Source organism: Pseudophryne corroboree, chromosome 3 (genome assembly GCF_028390025.1).
Source record: "Pseudophryne corroboree isolate aPseCor3 chromosome 3, aPseCor3.hap2, whole genome shotgun sequence".
NCBI classification, from domain to species: Eukaryota; Metazoa; Chordata; class Amphibia; order Anura; family Myobatrachidae; genus Pseudophryne; species Pseudophryne corroboree.
The window spans coordinates 453,104,122-453,123,948 of NC_086446.1; the positions used below are offsets into that span (position 1 = coordinate 453,104,122).

The following is a 19,827-nucleotide window of genomic DNA, read 5'->3' on the forward strand; positions in this document are numbered from 1 at the left end:
TACCACAAACATTGTGGAATAGTATCCCTTCCCCTGTTGAGGAAGGGGAACCTTTACCACCACCTGCTGGAGAAATAGCTTGTGAATTGCCGCTATCACTACTTCCCTTTCTATGGGGGAAGCTGGCAGGGCCGATTTTAGGTAACGTTGAGGGGGCATCACCTCGAATTCCAGCTTGTATCCCTGAGACACAATCTGTATAGCCCAGGGATCCACCTGTGAGCGAACCCACTGGTGGCTGAAATATCGGAGACGCGCCCCCACTGCTCCTGGCTCCACCCGTGGAGCCCCAGCGTCATGCGGTGGATTTAGTGGAAGCCGGGGAGGACTTCTGTTCCTGGGAACTAACTGTAAGGTGCAGCTTTTTTCCTCTGCCCCTGCCTCTAGCAAGAAAGTAAGCACCTCTGACCTTCTTGCTTCTTTGTGCGCGAAAGGACTGCATTTGGTAATACGGTGCTTTCTTCGGTTGTGAGGGAATATATGGCAAAAAGTTTGACTTCCCAGCAGTAGCTGTGGAAACCAGGTCCGAGAGACCGTCCCCAAACAATTCCTCACCCTTGTAAGGTAACACCTCCATGTGTTTTTTGGAGTAGGCAACACCTGTCCACTGCCGAGTCCACAGGACCCTCCTGGCAGAAATTGACATTGCATTAATTCTAGAGCCCAGTAGGCAAATGTCCCTCTGGGCATCCCTCATATATAGGACGGTGTCTTTTATATGCCCCAGGGTCAGCCTAATGGTATCCCTGTCTAAGGTATCCATTTCCTCAGATAGATTATCTGTCCACGCTGCTACAGCACTACACATCCACGCCGACGCAATTGCCGGCCTCAGTAGATTACCTGAATGTGTATAAACAGATTTCAGGATACTTTCCTGCTTTCTATCTGCAGGATCCTTTAGGGTGGCCGTATCCTGCGACGGCAGGGCCACCTTCTTAGATAAGCGTGTCAGAGCTTTATCTACCCTAGGGGAGGATTCCCAGCGCACCCTGTCCTCTGGCGGGAAAGGGTATGCCATAAGTAACCTTTTGGAAATCAGTACTTTCTTATCAGGGGAATCCCACGCTCTTTCACATAACTCATTTAACTCATGTGAAGGGGGAAAAGTCACCTCTTGCTTTTTCTCCCCATACATATAAACCCTCTTGTCAGGGACAGGGTTTACCTCTGATATGTGCAAAATATCCTTCATCGCTATAATCATGTAACGTATAGCTTTTGTCATTTTTGGTTGCAATTTTGCATCATCGTCGTCGACACTGGAGTCAGAATCCGTGTCGACATCTGTGTCAACCATTTTGGATAGTGGGCGCTTTTGAGACCCTGAGGGCCTCTGCGCTGTAGGATCAGGCATGGGTTGAGACCCTGACTGGTCCGAGGTATCAGCTTTATCCAACCTTTTATGTAAGGAGTTTACATTATCATTTAACACCTTCCACATATCCATCCAATCAGGTGTCGGCACCGTCGGCGGCGACACGTCAGTCAACTGCACTTGCTCTGCCTCCACATAGCCCTCTTTGTCAAACATGTCGACACACGCGTACCGACACACCACACACACAGGGGAAGCTCTAAATGAGGACAGGACCCCCACAAGGCCTTTTGGAGAGACAAGAGAGAGAGTTTGCCAGCACACACCCCAGCGCTATATAACCCAGGGATTACACAGTAACTTAGTGTTTACCCAGTAGCTGCTGTATTATGATTTATGCGCCTAAATTTATGTGCCCCCCCCTCTCTTTTTTACCCTTCTACCGTGGAGCCTGGGGAGCTTCCTCTCAGCGGAGCTGTGGAAGGAAAATGGCGCTGGTGAGTGCTGAGGAAGAAGGCACCGCCCCCTCAGCGGCGGGCTTCTGTCCTGCGATTTCTTGTAAAATAAATGGCGGGGGCTCATACATATAACAGTGTGCCACTGTCTATAAGCAGCATTCGCCAGGAGGTAACAATTGCTGCCCAGGGCGCCCCCCCTGCGCCCTGCACCCTACAGTGACCGGAGTGTCTGGGTTAGTGTGGGCGCAATGGCGCACAGCTGCAGTGCTGTGCGCTACCTCATGTGAAGACAGGAGTCTTCTGCCGCAGATTTCGATGTCTTCTCCGCTTCTGCCGGCTTCTGTCTTCTGGCTCTGCGAAAGGGACGGCGGCTCGGCTCCGGGAACGGACGACAGGGTCAGGTCCTGTGTTCGATCCCTCTGGAGCTAATGGTATCCAGTAGCCTAAGAAGCGCAACCTAGCCGCAGTTAGTAGGTTTGCTTCTCTCCCCTCAGTCCCTCGTAGCAGAGAGTCTGTTGCCAGCAGAAGCTCTCTGAAAATAAAAAACCTAACTAAAATACTTTCTTATTAGCAAGCTCAGGAGAGCTCACTAAAAGCACCCAGCTCTGTCCGGGCACAGATTCTAACTGAGGTCTGGAGGAGGGGCATAGAGGGAGGAGCCAGTGCACACCAGATAGTACCTAATCTTTTCTTTAGAGTGCCCAGTCTCCTGCGGAGCCCGCTATTCCCCATGGTCCTTACGGAGTCCCCAGCATCCACTAGGACGTCAGAGAAATATAAGAAATCAGGAAGGGAGTAAAAACGTTTCAAAGCCACTGTAGAAGTGCATGACTCTGAACAAGCGGTATTTTAATGAACACGCTCTCAATAACCTTTGCCTACTGTACGTGAAAACACCTATTTCCACTGCAGTTCCTCGGTTGTCAGGATTATCAAAGCATACGACTCTGCAAAGTCGCTGCATTTGGGTATGCTTTCACTGATCATGCTGAACAAAATCTTGTGATAGTTGCTACACAAACAGATATAAGTTCAACCTTATATCAGTCTCAAAACGATTAGTCAAAATCACAGTATCCTTATTCAGAACAGGTTTTATTTTTTGACAATTCAAAAAAAGTTTATTTTTCACATATAGATTTATTTCATATATAAAAAAAGAAAAGAAAAATTCACATGTTTAGATTTTGATACAAACATTTTCTGATCATGCCCAGGCGAGCAAGCTCAGTGCAAACTAAAAAAAACAAACAGAGAAAAGAGGAGAAATTCTGGGAGACAAGGTAGGCCTTAAATTCACCAGTGTTGGCCAATACAACTGGGAACATTGTTAGAGAGAGTCATTGGGATTAATGGGAATGTACTGCAGTATTGAAGAACAAATAATACAAACACAGATTCCAAATTTTAACTAGTATCTTAGTTGGCAAAATCCACTTGTAACTTCAGACAATTCAACCTTAGAGTAGTAAGAGACGCTGTTTGAGGACCAATGATAGAGTTCTCAATAAACTCGACTGCTTACTACAGTGTGTCCCAACTTTGTGTCATCAAACTAGCTGTAGTGGAAAAAGATTGTATAATTGCAAAGGGAAAACCTTCTTGGTCCTAAAAATATGAAGTACAGTATATAAGAGAAGATCTCCTGAACTAAAAAGGCAGGGGGTGAATGATTTCCATTTTTTCACATATGTACAAACACACAAACTCATCTCTTTCATGCACTCAGTGCTACTCGCCATACACCAATACTGTCCTACATGGATTTCTAATTTCAGCCTATGGATAAGTCTCTTCAGCAACTAAAAGTAGAACATGTTTAAATATCGCATACTTGATGGTGTGGTGGATGAAACTATTTCCCCCAATGTATATATTACATGTCCTGTAAACAGACAATTCCTACAACTGCAGGGATTACAATGCTCTAGATACGTTTTTAAGTATTGTTACATGTAAAAAGCACTTTGTATAAATATCTATGGACATTAATATATACTGCATCCCAGAATCCCAGGCTAATACAGAAACCTCACAATGAAGGCTGTAATACTTTCATTTGCTTTTCTAACACCGGATATTTTGGGGCTGGGCATGTCCGGGATTGTTTCCTAAAACATGTGATCACAAACAGGTTAGACTTTCTAGATTCCATAAGTAAAACACTGTTGTCCTGTTAAAAGACCGTTACCTTCAGGTTTCTAATTTTAGCAAACGGAGTTGCAGAAAGAATAAAATAAAACAAACTCTTTGGGCACACAATACTGAAATGATTACTTGCATGGACAAGGAATATACTTGATTTCACAGAATAATTTTATCTGCGCGAGACAAAAAAATAATGACATTTACCACAAACCTTACACTAGAATACTGTTACGTCCCAATGGTGTCTACCATTGAAGAGAATTCTTCATAACATTCTAGTGAGGGAAGAGCATTTGCAGAATCCTAGCACATACAAGATGGCTGAATTCATGACCGGTCTTGTCTCCCACATAAGAGTTATTTCACATCCAACAAACTGTACAAATGTAAGTGTTCCTCAGACATTATCCTTGTTTATCATATTTTGTGGAAGTGCTGCGTTACTTTCCACAGCTTCAAAGAGATGACTGCACGACAGCCGACTAGCTCCACTGACTAACAGGGCCTCTGAAAATGTTGGAGAGCTCCTCAAGGCATGGTTTGCAGGTATGGAAATTTACATTAATTGGTCCCATTAAAATACATAATTGTAGCATAAATCTCTTGCATCCGAACAGGACAAGATACGCCATCTGGGCAGTCACCCCCAATAAGGAGGGTCTTGAAATTTTTTAATAGAGTCTCTCAGAGGAAAAAAACTCAGAGGCTTCGTGGCAAATTTTAAATGAATGAAAAACTTTTGTTTAAAAGTGCTCAGCTTTGCTAGGATTCCATTGTATGAATATATCTTTATATATTTATATAAGTGTGTATAAAAAACAGAGTTTTCAGAAGCCTGAGTCCAGGCTTGCATGGGTCATGGCTGCAGAACTGGTGCTATATTAAGTTGACAATTACGGCAATCTCCGTCTTCGGCCGCACATACTTCGCATAGCACGCCATGTTGGCACTGTAACATTGCTCTGTTCTGGTCCTGACATTTGTGACATTTCATAGACTGGAGCTGATAAACTGCCTGAAACATAAAATAACATTATTAGTGCATGAGGGCAGAGCTCATCATGACTGTGATCAAATAGCAGAGAATACAAGGACAGTGCAAGGCAGTACGAAAAAACACTAATAATGATAATGAGGTTACCAGTTTTGGACTCTTTTGGGATTGCAATGCCGGCGGACAGAATGGCGGCGGTCAGAATACCGACCAAGGCATCCCGATGATGAGAATCCCGACAGGAGAAGGTAAGTATACTTTCCTTCCCCCAATGGGCCCCTTAACCCCCCTACTCCCCCCCGCAGCCTAATCCTAACCCTCGCGGCGGTGCCTAAACCTAACCCCCCTTCCCCTCCGCAGCCTAAGCCCCCCATCCCACAGCCAAACCCGAACCCTCCCCCACAGCTTAAACCTAAACCTTCCCACACGGCTTACCTCTCCGGTAGCCCGGCAGTGTCTTGTTTGGGATCCCAGATGTCGGGATGCCAACGCTCCGATGAGTTTCGGGATTCTGGCGCCTGTATTTTGACAGCCAGGATCCTAACCGTATCCCGTGTTTTGAATTTACTATAATTGCCACTTTAAATCCAATGGCTGAAACCGCTAACAGAGGAAGCAGCATTGAAAGCGTTGCATGAGTAAGTTCACCCTTAAATTTGTCCCAACTTTAAAATTAAGGAGGTGGGACAGTGGATTGCATGCAGTAGCTGACTGGAATGGAAATAATTCTTCAGAAGTGTAAATTTTCCTAACTAGTCCTCTCTACGATATCCTACCAGTGAACTGAATCATCTGATGAATGTAAGCTAGGCTAAATAGCAGGGGTTGTCCAAACACTGATAAACATCAATCTTCTCAGACTCACCTTATCAACTCTCTCCAGACTCGTGTGTAGCTGCTTCTGAATGCTATAAAGGGTGGTGAGAGGAAGACTCTCTAATTCAGACACAGAGCTATGTAGTTTAGAATCCTGTGCTCCAGGAATTCTCTCCAGCTCTTCCTGAAGTTTCTTCAGCTGCTGCTCTAGAGCATCTCTCTGTTCCCGGGCCAGTTCACATTCCATGCTGGCTGCTGTAGCTCGCTCATTGGCCTCCTCAGCTTCTTTTTTCCAGGCATCGCAGGCCTGATGAGAGAACAGTAGCTAACAAAGATTTCACCTTCTAATATCAAATGTTGATGGAGTGATGAAACATCCCTCCTCTGAGGACTATCAATAGCAGACAATATATAACATACAAATAAAAACACAATGCAGTATTACATAGACTCAAAATTGAGAACAAGTAGTGCTTAATAGGCCCGATTTATACACGGTCGCAACTTCAATTGTGTCACAACGGTAGACTGTGCATGCGTCGCAGTGCGCACGTGCCAAAGTACCTTTGCGATGCTGCTTGCAGTGGGGAATCATTTGCAGAGTGATTGACAGGAAGCGGTAAATTTACTAAGGTGGGAGTTTTTAGAACTGGTGATGTTGCTCATAGCAACCAATTTAAAAATGCAGACATGTCGTGGCACGTTTCGGGGGTGTCTCGGCGTGCAACTGCAATCTTATAAACATCAAATATGAAACAAGCGTAGCAGCTCCCAGTGCCATTCTGGGCGGCGGTAGAGTTGATGTTCTCTGCATCTGCGTCATGGTTGAGACAGAGTACGCAGTTGCTGAGCAATTTGCGATGGCTTCGGTGGGTGTCTCTGTTCACTTGTGTGCAGCTTCTACACTTGCATTGCCTCGCAGGTCAGTCACTATAAAAAGATCACTGCTGCATCTGAATTAGGTCCAATGTTACAAAGTGTTCAGTGGGAAGCACTGACCGCACTTTACAAGCACTAAAGTAATAAAATAGAATGACTATTTGGTTTCCTCCAAAGCACACTCTTTTATCCACTTAAGCACTGTAAACCTTGCTACTGCAGTAGGCACTTAATGTAAAACAAAAAAAAAACACCCCCTCAACCAGCTGGAAGTCAGATTTTATTGTAAGGCCCATAAGAGTACAGAATTATTTCTAATGCTGCAGGGCAGTTATTTCTTCTGTACTTGTTACTTGCAACGTTCTCGATGAGAACCACTTCCAGAGAGTCAGGCGTAAGTGCTTTATCAGCACATCCCTGCCGCTTGTGTCCCTCTTCTCATGACTCTTAAAGGGGGTTCATCTGGTTAATAATAAAAGACAAATGCTCTGGCAGCTGGCTGAGCTGGGGAAGCAAGTGAAGCAGCCCCCATCTCTCCCTATGAGAGGCTAAACGGGGCCATCAGTAAAATGTAGCACCTCTATTTGTTGGGCATTGCTGACTGAAAAGCCCAACAGATAGTCAGGCACTAAACGGTGCCTGAAGATTGTACTATATGATCTATTTTGCGTCTCTGCTAATTGTTATGTAGGTTATTCATTCTGTTGCTTTATAGAGTACCAAATTTAAGTTTGTCTGTAATCTTCTGTTTCCTTTTATGCTAATCGACTGCTGTACCGATTATTGCCCCTCTGTCAGGATATTCCTCTTACTTTAATGAGTGCTGACAATTTTGAATCTACGTTAATCAGTGTCTCTGCTGCAATGGCATATATGAAAATAATTGCTTTTTGCAATTGATATATTTTTATATATATATATATATATATATATTTATTTATTTATTCATGGTCTGTTAGTTTGTGTTCTTATTTCCCTCTGCTTTCTCTCACTGTAGTAAACAGAACTGCTTCCAGATCCAAAGCTGTTGTGAAAAAATCACTGATGTATTTCACACATCCCTTATGCCAAAACAAACTGATCTCATGGACGTTTAGAACCAGATCACCAATATGCAGCGAGTCTGAGGACGAAAGGTCCTTGCTAGTCTGGGTGGGGACCCATGAGGGATGATGGGGCCGACCTGAGTCAACGAGTAAGTGCACTCCATTACAAAACTGACAAGGCTGTCAGTGTCCCAAGAGGTAAATAGATTCCTCCTTCTTTTTTCCTTGGTACGCCAGCAGAGGCCCCTCCTTTAGAAGAAATGTTGACTCAGTAGCCCCAGGTCATCTGGTAGTAGTCCAGAAGTCTGCAGAGTCTTCCTCACTGGAGGTTATTGGAGACTTTGTTGTTCAGCAAATCTTGTACGAGTCAGGGATACCCTTGAATCAACTTCATAGCAAATTCTGATTTTGAATCATTCTCAGCAGAGAAAAGTGAATTCCCCAGTTGCAGAATATACTGTAAGGACCTCACAGGGTGGGAGGAGGACTCTGGATGAATATGGAAACCAAATTATACTGAGCAAAAAAAGCTCAGGTCAAACAGCAGAGCCAGCAAACCCAGAAGTTAGACTAGAGAGTCTAGCACTAACATCAGGCATTGGTGCTGTAGATGTCCATCCTTAGATCACAAAACCTTGGCTTGAGCCCCTCATTGGTCATTAGTATTTTGCTTGTAATATCATGAGAGAAGAGTCTTGTTTACCACCAGGACTTCGCCAGCATTAACAGAATATTGGATGATGCCATGATTCTTTGAGCTAAGAAACGGTTTGAGAAGGCTACACAGACTATGATCAGGATCAGAGGTCTTTATGAAAGATAACCATAGCGTGTGGAAAACCTATTTAGGTTGGTCTGAGAGCAAAGGAGTTCACACTTCATCTCTTAATTTGGTTTTGTCTCTTGTTCTACTTACAGAAAGACCTGAACAAAGGCTTGAATGTCTATTGTAAAGTCCAGGGCCAGTATTTACTAAAAATCCGAGTTTTGCCGATTTGTGTTTTTTTTCTAAGTTCCAATCCGGGAATTCACTAAGCAGAAAATTCGGCAGTGTCTGGTCTATTTGTAATGGTTTGATTGGCAAAGTTCTGAAATACGAATGAATAGACCATCGGTCAAACGCGGCTGTTATTTCATACAATACGGGTATTCACTATTCATTCGTATTTGGGTGTTAGTCTCTGAGTGCTCAAGTGCGGGTCTATTTTTTTTTGATTCGTTAAAAAAAGCAGGAAAAAAATAGACCTGCTTTTTCCAGTCGAGTTTGGATAACCATGCACGGATCAGTGAGATCTGTGCATGGTTATCTATGGGAAAGGGTGTGTTTAGTGTCAAAAGTGAAAAAAAAATTGCGTGGGGTCCCCCCTCCTAAGCACAACCAGCCTCGGGCTCTTTGAGCCGGTCCTGGTTGACAAAATATGGGGGAAAAAATGACAGGGGTTCCCCCATATTTCATCAACCAGCACCGGGCTCTGCGCCTGGTCCTGGTTCCAAAAATACGGGGGACAAAAAGCGTAGGGGTCCCCCGTATTTTTAAAACCAGCGCCGGGCTCCACTAGCCAGGTACATAATGCCACAGCCGGGGGACACTTTTATAGTGGTCCCTGCGGCCCTGGCATTACATACCCAACTAGTCACCCCTGGCCGGGGTACCCTGGAGGAGTGGGAACCTCTTAAATCAAGGGGTCCCCCCCTCCAGCCACCCAAGGGCCAGGGGTGAAGCCCGAGGCTGTCCCCCCCATCCAAGGGCGGCGGATGGGGGGCTGATAGCCAAGTGTAAAAAATGTGAATATTGTTTTTAGTAGCAGTACTACAAGTCCCAGCAAGCCTCCCCGCAAGCTGGTACTTGGAGAACCACAAGTACCAGCATGCGGTGGAAAACCTGGGCCGCTGGTACCTGTAGTACTACTACTAAAAAAATACCCCCCAAAAAACAGGACACACACACACCGTGAAAGTATAAGTTTATTACATACATGCACACCTCCATACAAACATACTTACCTATGTTCCCACGAGGCTCGGTCCTCTTCTCCATGTAGAATCCTTGGGGGACCTGTGAAAAATATTATACTCACATAATCCAGTGTAAATTCTGTCCTTTGTATAATCCATGTACTTGGCAAAACAGAAAAACGGAAACCCGACCACGCGCTGAAAGGGGTCCCATGTTTACACATGGGACCCCTTTCCCCGACTGCCAGGACCCCCCCTGACTCCTGTCAAAGAGGGTCCCTTCAGCCAATCAGGGAGCGCCACGTCGTGGCACTCTTCTGATTGGCTGTGTGCTCCTGTAGTGTCTGTGAGGCTGCACACGGCAGAGATACAATGTAGCGCTTTGCGGTCAGCGGTGAGGTTACTTTCGGTCAACCGCTGACCGCAAAGTTCCCACCATTGGATACAATGGAGCGCATAGGCGCTACATTGTATCTCTGCCATGTGCAGCCTCACAGATCACTACAGGAGCACACAGCCAATTAGGAGAGTGCCACGACGTGGCGCTCCCTGATTGGCTGAAGGGACCCTCTTTGACAGGAGTCAGGGGGGGTCCTGGCAGTCGGGGAAAGGGGTCCCATGTGTAAACATGGGACCCCTTTCAGTGCGTGGTCGGGTTTCCGTTTTTTTGTTTTGCCAAGTACGTGGATTATACAAAGGACAGAATCTGCACTGTATTATGTGAGTATAATTTTTTTCACAGGTCCCCCAAGGATTCTACATGGAGAAGAGGACCGAGCCTCGTGGGAACATAGGTAAGTATGTTTGTATGGAGGTGTGCATGTATGTAATAAACTTATACTTTCACGGTGTGTGTGTGTCCTGTTTTTTTGGGGGTATTTTTTTAGTAGTAGTACTACTACAGGTACCAGCGGCCCAGGTTTTCCACCGCATGCTGGTACTTGTGGTTCTCCAAGTACCAGCTTGCGGGGGAGGCTTGCTGGGACTTGTAGTACTGCTACTAAAAACAATATTCACATTTTTTACACTTGGCTGTCAGCCCCCCATCCGCCGCCCTTGGATGGGGGGGGGGGGACAGCCTCGGGCTTCACCCCTGGCCCTTGGGTGGCTGGAGGGGGGGGACCCCTTGATTTAAGGGGTTCCCACTCCTCCAGGGTACCCCGGCCAGGGGTGACTAGTTGGGTATGTAATGCCAGGGCCGCAGGGACCACTATAAAAGTGTCCCCCGGCTGTGGCATTATGTACCTGGCTAGTGGAGCCCGGCGCTGGTTTTAAAAATACGGGGGACCCCTACGCTTTTTGTCCCCCGTATTTTTGGAACCAGGACCAGGCGCAGAGCCCGGTGCTGGTTCATGAAATATGGGGGAATCCATGTCATTTTCCCCCCATATTTTGTCAACCAGGACCGGCTCAAAGAGCCCGAGGCTGGTTGTGCTTAGGAGGGGGGACCCCACGCATTTTTTTTCAGAATTTTAAAGACTTTAAACACCTTTTTAAGGTACACAATGAAGCCCTGCACGGATCTCACAGATCCGGTCGGGATTCCTTGTGTTTTGTCAGGCGGTGTTTTACTCATCACTCCCGTAAAACACTGCCTGACATTACGAATCACATCGACATCGGAAAATACGAATTGTGAAAAGTCGGCAGCTTAGTGAATGACCGTATCAGGATTCAAAAAGTTGCAGTAAAATGCACCCGATACCATTCGAGATCAAACACCCTTCAAAACGGCAAAAACACGAATCTTTGTAAATATACCCCCAGGTTTTATCTTTCTTTTTCATCCACTAGGGGTCACTGGAGTACTCTTGGATATGGACGGCTTCAGCAAGAACAGGGCACTGAATATTTAAATTTAGAACTCTCCTCCCCTCCATATCCCAGGGTACATCAGTGTTTTTTCTGTGCTCATAGTAGCAACAGGGTTTGTGTGGTTATCCACACTACTTTTGAATATTTTTATTTTTGCTTTTTCTTTTTTAACTACATTTTCCACATCCTTTCCCCCCTTCCAATAGGTGTGGGTCCGGGATCGTGGAAGCTGCTACGAGCAGCTGTGGCGTGTCGGGCCTCTCTGAAAAGAGCTCCCTCACTGCCAGGTGCAGGACTACCTGCAGGAAAGGCTGGACGGAGCTTACAGAAGAAGCCCCGTCATAGCCCCTCACCACAGGCGTCCAGGTATGTTGGGGACGGGGCAGTCAGCTCACGCTGCCGCCCCGCTGTGTGGGGACACTACTGGGAAGCGCCGCCCGCCGCTATGTGAGTCACCCGCCGCCGCTGCCAGGGCACCGCCGCTATGTGAGCGCCCGCCGCCGCTATGTAGGCCGCTTCCCGCCGCTACCAGAGCCGCGCCGGCCGCACTTGCCACACATAGCCGCCGCTCCACGGCTATATGCAGCGCGCTCCCCGGCTCCCACTATCCGCTGGCCGGATGCCCGCTCCCCGGCTCCCTCTACCATGTCCCTCTGCCATCGCATGTAAGGTCCCCGGCTCCGTGTACCCGCTCCCCGCTGGAATAGGCAGCGGTACATGGAGCACGCGGGGGGGGGGGGGGAGCACACACAAGGGGGGGAGATTGTGCCCATAGCAGCAGCAGTATGAATCGCTGCATGGGTTATTAGACAGATAGGCTATTAAGCCTTTGTTTAGCAGGATGATCCCAGGTTATATCTGTTTGAAAAATGTTATACCCTGTACACTGTTTTACCTGTGAGCATGGCATGGTGGCCATTTTAACCATGCTTCCTGTTCTTCCTGTTGTGATTCCAGACGTTCCTGTACTACATCTCTACTCCACCGGAGGCGCAGGGCTGTTAGTGGGAATTTGGGATCAGATTTCATATAGTACTGGTCACATGCACTGCTCTTGGCCCCATATATATATATATATATATATATATATATATATATATATATAGATAGAGACACCTTAGTACTGTTTTACTGAGTCGTGCAAGTTGTCTGTCTTTGTATATTGTGTTGTCTGTCTGCATAATGAGTAAGGCACCAGCAGAAACTAAAAAGCAGTTTCACTGCAATGTCTGTAAGACTACAAATACAATTTCGGCTCCGTTTTCAATGCCGGTGTCATCCCCGGATCTGAGTCTAGGGTGAGACCGCTAGAACTGCCGGTGGGGTCTCAGCTTTGCCAAAGGTCCAAGTCCACCTTGGGTGGAAGGGATAAATTTCATATGATTTACCTGTTTCTGCGATGTCGCATTCTCACGGTTCTATGCCGGTCCTCATTGCGCAAGATGAGGGTGAGAAGGGCGAAGTAGACCAGCAGTCAGATAGTGAGGTTTTTGACAGCCCAGGCGTTGATAATCTTATCCGAGCGGTGCGTCAGTCTCTGACCTTTACAGAAACTGAGGAGCCTCTGACAAATGATGTAGTCGTCTTTCCTAAATGACCGAGAACTCCAATGTGTTTTCCTGTTTCAGAATCTCTTAATAAGATGTTACTGGAAACACGAAAGAATCCGGATAGACGGTTTTCTATAGCTCACAGATTTAAGTCTCGTTACCCATTTCCAGAGTCTGTGACAGCTACATGGGAGAATCCGCCATTGGTGGATTCGTCTGTGTCTATACTTACAAAGAAATTAACCATACCAGTACCAACTGCTACTACGCTTAAAGACCCTTCAGACCGTAAAATAGTAGCTATGCTAAAGTCCATGTATATAGCAGCAGGAGTGTTGCTTAGACCTGGGTTGGTTGGCATTTGGGTCACTAAGGCGCTAATGGTATGGATAACAGGACTCAAGTCTGCCTTATACTTCTCGCTGATCAAATCTGGGAAGCTACTGATTATCTAAGTACAGCTTCTACGGACGTCTGTCAGCTCACTTATCGCCTTTCATTGTCGCTAGTTACAGCACGACGAGCACTCTGGCTGCGTTCTTCGCAAGCGGAGGCAGAGGTCAAAAGAGGTATAGAGGCGTTGTCTTACGGTGGCGAGAAGTTGTTTGGTCCTGAATTGGTCAAATGGATTTCTGAGGCCACGGGAGGAAAGTCTGTTTTCCTACCATTGCCTCCAACGGTGCCTAGACGGAAATACTCTGGCCCGGCGTTCAAATCCTTTAGACCTCAGCCCTTTCGAGGCCGTGGTAGAGGAACAGCCACGCCTGGTAGACGCGGTCGAGGACGTGGTTTCCAACAAACCAACACCAGTCGTCAGGACGCTAAGGTCACCGACAAGCCAGTGGCATGACGGGCTCCCAGCCCATCTCGGATCTCCATTTGTGGGAGCACGCCTTCAGACGTTCCATTTGGCGTGGTTCCAGACATCCACAGATGGGTGGATCCGCAATTTAGTGTTAAAAGGTTCCAAAATAGAGTTCGACTGTCTCCCGCCACTGCGGTTTTTCAAGACGGACTGCCTCTGTCGGACGACAAGAGGGCGGTTCTGCTAATTGCATTCCGTCCCTGCTGGATTCAGCAGTTTTGATTCCGGTCCCTGTACACCAACAAGGTCAGGGTTATTATTCCAGTCTGTTTGGTACCAAAGCCAGATGGCTCCGTCAGGCCAACATTGAACTTTAAAGGTCTCACTCAGTATGTCACTCACTACAGATTCAAAATGGAATCTCTGCGGTCAGTAATTGCAGGTTTAGAGCCACAGGAATTCATGATTGCGCTAGATCTCAAGGATGCGTACTTACACATTCCGATTTGGCCACCTCATCAGAGGTTCTTGCGTTTTGCGATACGGCAGAACCATTACCAGTTTCAGGCTCTACCGTTGGCCTCTCGTCAGCGCCTCGGGTATTTACAAAGGTGATGTCTGTGATGATAGCTCATCTCAGAATTCTGGGAGTGATGATAGTTCCGTACTTGGACGGTCTGCTCATCAAAGCTCCGTCTCAACAGATGCTCCTCCAACATGCGTTGCTAACGTACAATGTATTAGTTCAGCAAGGTTGGATTGTCAACTTCAAGAAATCACATCTAATTCCGTCTCAACGACTTCAATTCCTAGGTATGATTCTCGATACGGTAAATCAAAGAATTTACCTACCAGAAAAGAAAGTACAGATTATTCATCATCTGGTACAATTAGTGCTCAAGCCACGCACAGTCTCGGTACATTTGTGCATTCGCCTCTTAGGCACAATGGTGGCGGCTTTCGAAGCGCTTCAGTTCGGAAGATTTCACTCACGTCCTTTTCAACTGGATGTGCTCGCACAGTGGTCGGGCTCGCATCTGCAGATTCACCAGAGGGTGAGGTTGTCGCTACGGGCCGGGGTATCTCTACTCTGGTGGCTCAAAGTACACAATCTAACCGCAGGGAAACGGTTCGGCGCCTGGAATTGGATAATTCTAACGACGGACGCGAGTCTTAGAGGTTGGGGAGCTGTAGTTCAAACTTGTCAGCTCCAGGGTCTCTGGGAGGATCACGAAATATTGCTGTCTATAAATGTCCTGGAACTCCGGGCAATTTACAATGCGCTACGACGAGCAGTGCACATGCTTCGGTCTCAGACTGTCCAGGTGCAGTCAGACAACGCGACGGCGGTCGCATACAACAACAAACAAGGAGGAACGAGAAGCCGCATGGCAATGCGGGAAGTAGCTCGAATCCTCACTTGGGCCGAGCATCACCAAGTGATTTTGTCGGCAGTGTTCATTCCGGGAGTGGACAACTGGGAGGCGGATTATCTCAGCCGTCGGGATTTTCATCCAGGAGAATGGGCATTAAATCCAGAAGTGTTTCACATGTTGGTCCGGCCTCGTGTATCTGTTTCCACCGTTTCCGCTGCTCCCTCTGTTGCTAAAACGGATCAAAAGAGAGTCCGCCACAGTCATACTAGTGGCTCCTCATTGGCCTTGGAGAGCTTGGTTCTCGGATCTCCGCGGACTACTCGCAGACGATCCTTGGCCGCTCCCACTACGTCCGGACCTGTTACAACAGGGTCCGTTCCTTTACCCCGATTTAGCGCGGCTGCGTTTGACGGGGTGGCTGTTGAGACCGCCCTCTTACGAAGAGAGGGCGTTCCAAAATCGGTTATACCAACCATATTACGAGCTAGGAAGCCTGTTACGGCAGCTCATTATTACAGAATTTGGCGTGCCTATATAGGTTGGTGTGAAGCTCGGAAGTTTCCGACTTCATCTTTCAAGTTATCCCGTCTTTTGTTATTTCTACAGACGGGGTTAGATGGAGGTCTGCGTTTATCTACACTTAAGGTGCAGGTATCTGCTTTGTCAAATTACTTTCAAAGACGATTGGCTCTATTGCCGTCGGTACACACTTTTCTACAAGGTGTCCTCAGCGTACAGCCTCCATTCATTCCACCTACAGCGCCATGGGACTTGAATCTGGTTTTAGATTTCTTACAGTCTTCATATTTTGAACCCTTACAACAAGTTGATATTAAGTTTCTCACTTGGAAAACAGTTTTTCTACTAGCCTTAGCTTCGGCAAGGCGTGTTTCAGATTTGGGTGCCTTGTGCCACCGTATTTGGTGTTTCATGATGACAGAGCGGAACTTCGGACGAATCCCGTTTTCCTACCAAAGGTAGTGTCATCTTTTCACATCAATCAACCAATAGTAGTTCCTGTGTTAACAGAAGATTCTGGAACTTTGGATGTGGTACGCGCACTACGCGTTTATGTATCCCGAACGCCTACAGTTCGTAAGACGGATACGTTGTTTGTTTTCTATGATGCTGCCAAGATGGGTTGGCCAGCTTCTAAGCAGACCTTATCCAGATGGATTAAACTGGCCATACGTCAGGCTTACCTTCATGCTAGGTTACAGCCGCCTACATCAGTAACAGCTCATTCCACACGTTCTGTGGGAACTTCATGGGCAGCTGGTTGTGGGGCTTCTACGACGCAGCTTTGCCGTGCGGCTACATGGTCATCAGTGCACACGTTTGTGCGCTTTTACAAGTTTGATACGTTTGCGGCATCAGCATCTAGCTTTGGCCGCCTAGTGTTACAGGTGCCAAACAGCTCTCCCGCCCACGGGGGAAGCTTTGGTACGTCCCAAGAGTACTCCAGTGACCCCTAGTGGATGAAAAAGAAAATAGGATTTTGGTACTTACCAGGTAAATCCTTTTCTTTGAATCCATAGGGGGCACTGTTCGGCTCAGTAAAAAACACTGAGATACTCTGGGATATGGAGGGGAGGAGAGTTCTAAATTTAAATATGCAGTGCCCTGTTCTTGCTGAAGCTGTCCATATCCAAGAGTACTCCAGTGCCCCCTATGGATTCAAAGAAAAGGATTTACCTGGTAAGTACCAAAATCCTATTATCTTCTTCAAAAGGATATTAGCTTGCTTTCCTCAAGTTTAGCTCTCTCTTTAGGGGATTCTCCATATTCAACGGCCCCATTTTCTGCTTGTTTCATGGGACCTAACCCTTGTTCTTTCACAGAAACTACCATTTAAGCATATTGAGGGGTCTCTTTTACTGGTGTGTTTGAATTGGCTGCCCTGTCTTGCAGCTTTCCAAATCAGGTCTTTCATAAGGACAGAGCTGTCCCGCACACCAAGCCTTCCTTCCAAACCAAGGTGGTGTGAACATTCCAGCTGGATCAAGATACTGTTCCCCCTGCTAGGACAGGATCTAGCCTTAGGGAGTAAGAAATCTCACTACATCCTGAATGTAGGTAGAGCCTTGAGGGTCTACCTAGATAAAGTGTTCTCCTTGTATAGGACAGATAACCACCTTGTTCTTTATGACATGATCTGTCTGCTGAATTACAGCTGTTAGTGAGGCATTGAGGGAATGAGACAGTATGCCAGCAAACAAGTTTTTAGTTTTACTTTGAGTGACTTTTTCTGCAGCAGCGCCCTATACATGACGTTAGCAGTATGCACTAAATGTGTAAAGAGAACTGCATTAAATTGCATGTAGAAAACATCTTAATGCAAATGGCAGAGAACAAGGTGCTAATATGCTCCACTCTGTACCTGCTTAGCTTGTTTCCAGGAGTCCTCCCATTGCTTGATGGTGCTACTGGCTTCCTCCAGCTCCTGACGAAGTCTCACCAGTTCAGCTCCACCTGGGCCTGATGGAAATGCAGGGGACGACCCAGGGGAATAGCTGCCGGATACAAAATGCTCCCATATGCTGTTATTCATCCCATTCAGGCCTGCATGCACAAATAAGATGATAGATCCACATGTTTATATTACCCATGGAAAAAAGAGTTCAAACTAATTACAATCATTGTCTTGAGCCCAAGTCAGAATTCCAGGGTCTCAAAGGGAAACGATAAGATATATATATTTTTTTGGCTCTTGTAACAGGACAGGCTTATAACTCCACAGAGAGAAACTATTAGATCATCTTTTTTTTTTTTTTAGTTCTTGTAACCTGAGGAGCCGATGACACTATGGTTTCTGTCAATAGGAATTATTGAGAGCTATAAATACAAACTGGTTCATATAAAATAACTAATAATAACATACACCATACATATGTAAAAGGCACAGGACATTACTTTAAACTTGTTTATTGCAGTTCGTAATGCTATCGAGGGACACTGCAGAGTCCGCTTCTTCTCTTCTCACAAGAGTGACCTCAATTAACCTTGCAGTCTGCGGTAGACTGCAGGTTCCCACCATAGACTTCAATGGGCATTTTTCCCCCCACCCATTGAAGTGTATAGGCTTCGCTTGATTGGCAGGGGAGGAGCACACAGCCAATCAGGAGAGCGGTTTTCCCTCGATTGGCTCGCGGGTCTCCAAGTGACCAGTCACGCTGAGACCCGCCATTCGAGAAAAGGGGATCCATGTGTTCATAAGGATCCCTTTACGTACGGTGGTTCAGGTTAATGCGGTTTGTTTTTAACCCCTGGATCAAGGGGCTACGTGGGACAGTAGGTAAGTATATATATAAGTGTCTGTATGTATGCAAGTGTGAGTGTGCAAGTATTTTTTTTATTTATACTGTGTACTTTGTGCGTGTCTTGTCTTTATTGTAATATTTCTTTTACAGGTGGAACTACAGGTAACAGTGGGCCCTTTAATGCCCCACATGCTGGTATTTGTGGTTCTTCAAGTACCAGCATGCGGGGGAGGCTTACTGGGACCTGTAGTTCTACAGGTAAAAGACAATACTAATTCTTCAATTTACACTTGGTCTATCAGTCCGGCATTCACAGCCCAGGAATCCTGGGGACCGCCCCGGCTTCAGCCCTGGTCCTTGGGTGCCTTTACGTTTTTGTTTTTTTATTCTAACTAACTGTTTAAACACTTTGACAGAAGCATGCACGGATGGCACTGATCTGTGCATGCTTCTGTCAAAACTTGCACCTTGTAATGTAACTCGTATTACAAGGTGCAAGTTTAACCACTTGGTTTCTGGACTATATTTTCGCCAGATCTCGCATGTAGGTACAGTTTTTTATAAAAATTTGCACTGCTAAACATTTTGCGAGCTTCGGCCAACTTGCACCTTCTTAAAGTACAAGAATGTGTGAGTTGGAATTTGTCTAAAAACTTGCACCGCATTACATCCGGCCCAATATGTCACACTTGAAGTTGTGTATGGCAACTTTACATAGGCATCTGTGTATAACATATTTCTAAAGCATCTTGTGATTTAGATTTAGTAATTGATGGAAACAATTTTGCTCTGTTACACTCTTGGTGCTTCCCAGTATGCTACTACCATGGCTTTATCTGACTGGATCCATATGGCTTTTTGTTTTTTTACAAGAGATGGTGCCATCTGACTAAAGCACAGGTTCTCAAACTTGGTCCTCAGGACCCCAAACATTCATGTTTTCCAGGTCTCCTCACCGAATCAAAAGTGAAATAATTAGCTCCACATGTGGATGTTTGAAGATGAGTCAGTGAGTAATGACTACACCTGTGCACCTGTTGGGTGACCTGCAAAACGTGAACTGTGTGGGGTCCTGAGGACAGAGTTTGAGAACCACTGGAATAGATGACTGAATAATACTCTCAGAACCAGTATAGCAATCGAGAGCTCAGACCCAATAGCACACAAACACTGAAAATGCCACAGGCCAGTGATGAACCCTCAGCCCCAAAAGCTGTCGTTTGTTGTCACAAATGTCTAATTCTAAAGTGCAATTAGCGACTTCCCTCAGTCACCAGTGTTTAATGCATCTTTGGAGACTGCTGGCTGGTCAGATGATGGTGAAACGTCTAAATTAGGATTATGTACAACTCCCTTAAGTGGATCTATCCAGTTTGCACCAACTGAAAGTGGAGACCATCCTACCT

The 19,827-nt window shown here is 46.2% G+C and overlaps 1 protein-coding gene across 6 annotated transcripts in view; it reads right to left on the reverse strand.

Moving 5' to 3' along the window:
* Positions 1-2,855: 2,855 nt before the first annotated feature.
* Positions 2,856-19,827, reverse strand: part of UNK (unk zinc finger) — a 253,205-nt gene continuing 236,233 nt past the window's right edge. For 3 of the 6 annotated variants that reach the window (XM_063960581.1, XM_063960584.1, XM_063960585.1), the window contains exons 15-17: positions 17,542-17,723; positions 5,784-6,041; positions 2,856-4,939 (exon numbers count right to left, since the gene is read on the reverse strand). In XM_063960581.1, coding sequence (XP_063816651.1) covers positions 4,781-4,939; positions 5,784-6,041; positions 17,542-17,723 — 599 coding nt within the window. In that variant the 3' untranslated portion in view covers positions 2,856-4,780. Of the gene's footprint in view, positions 4,940-5,783; positions 6,060-17,541; positions 17,724-19,827 lie in introns of all 6 variants that reach the window. The other 3 variants (XM_063960580.1, XM_063960583.1, XM_063960582.1) reach the window with 1 other exon arrangement.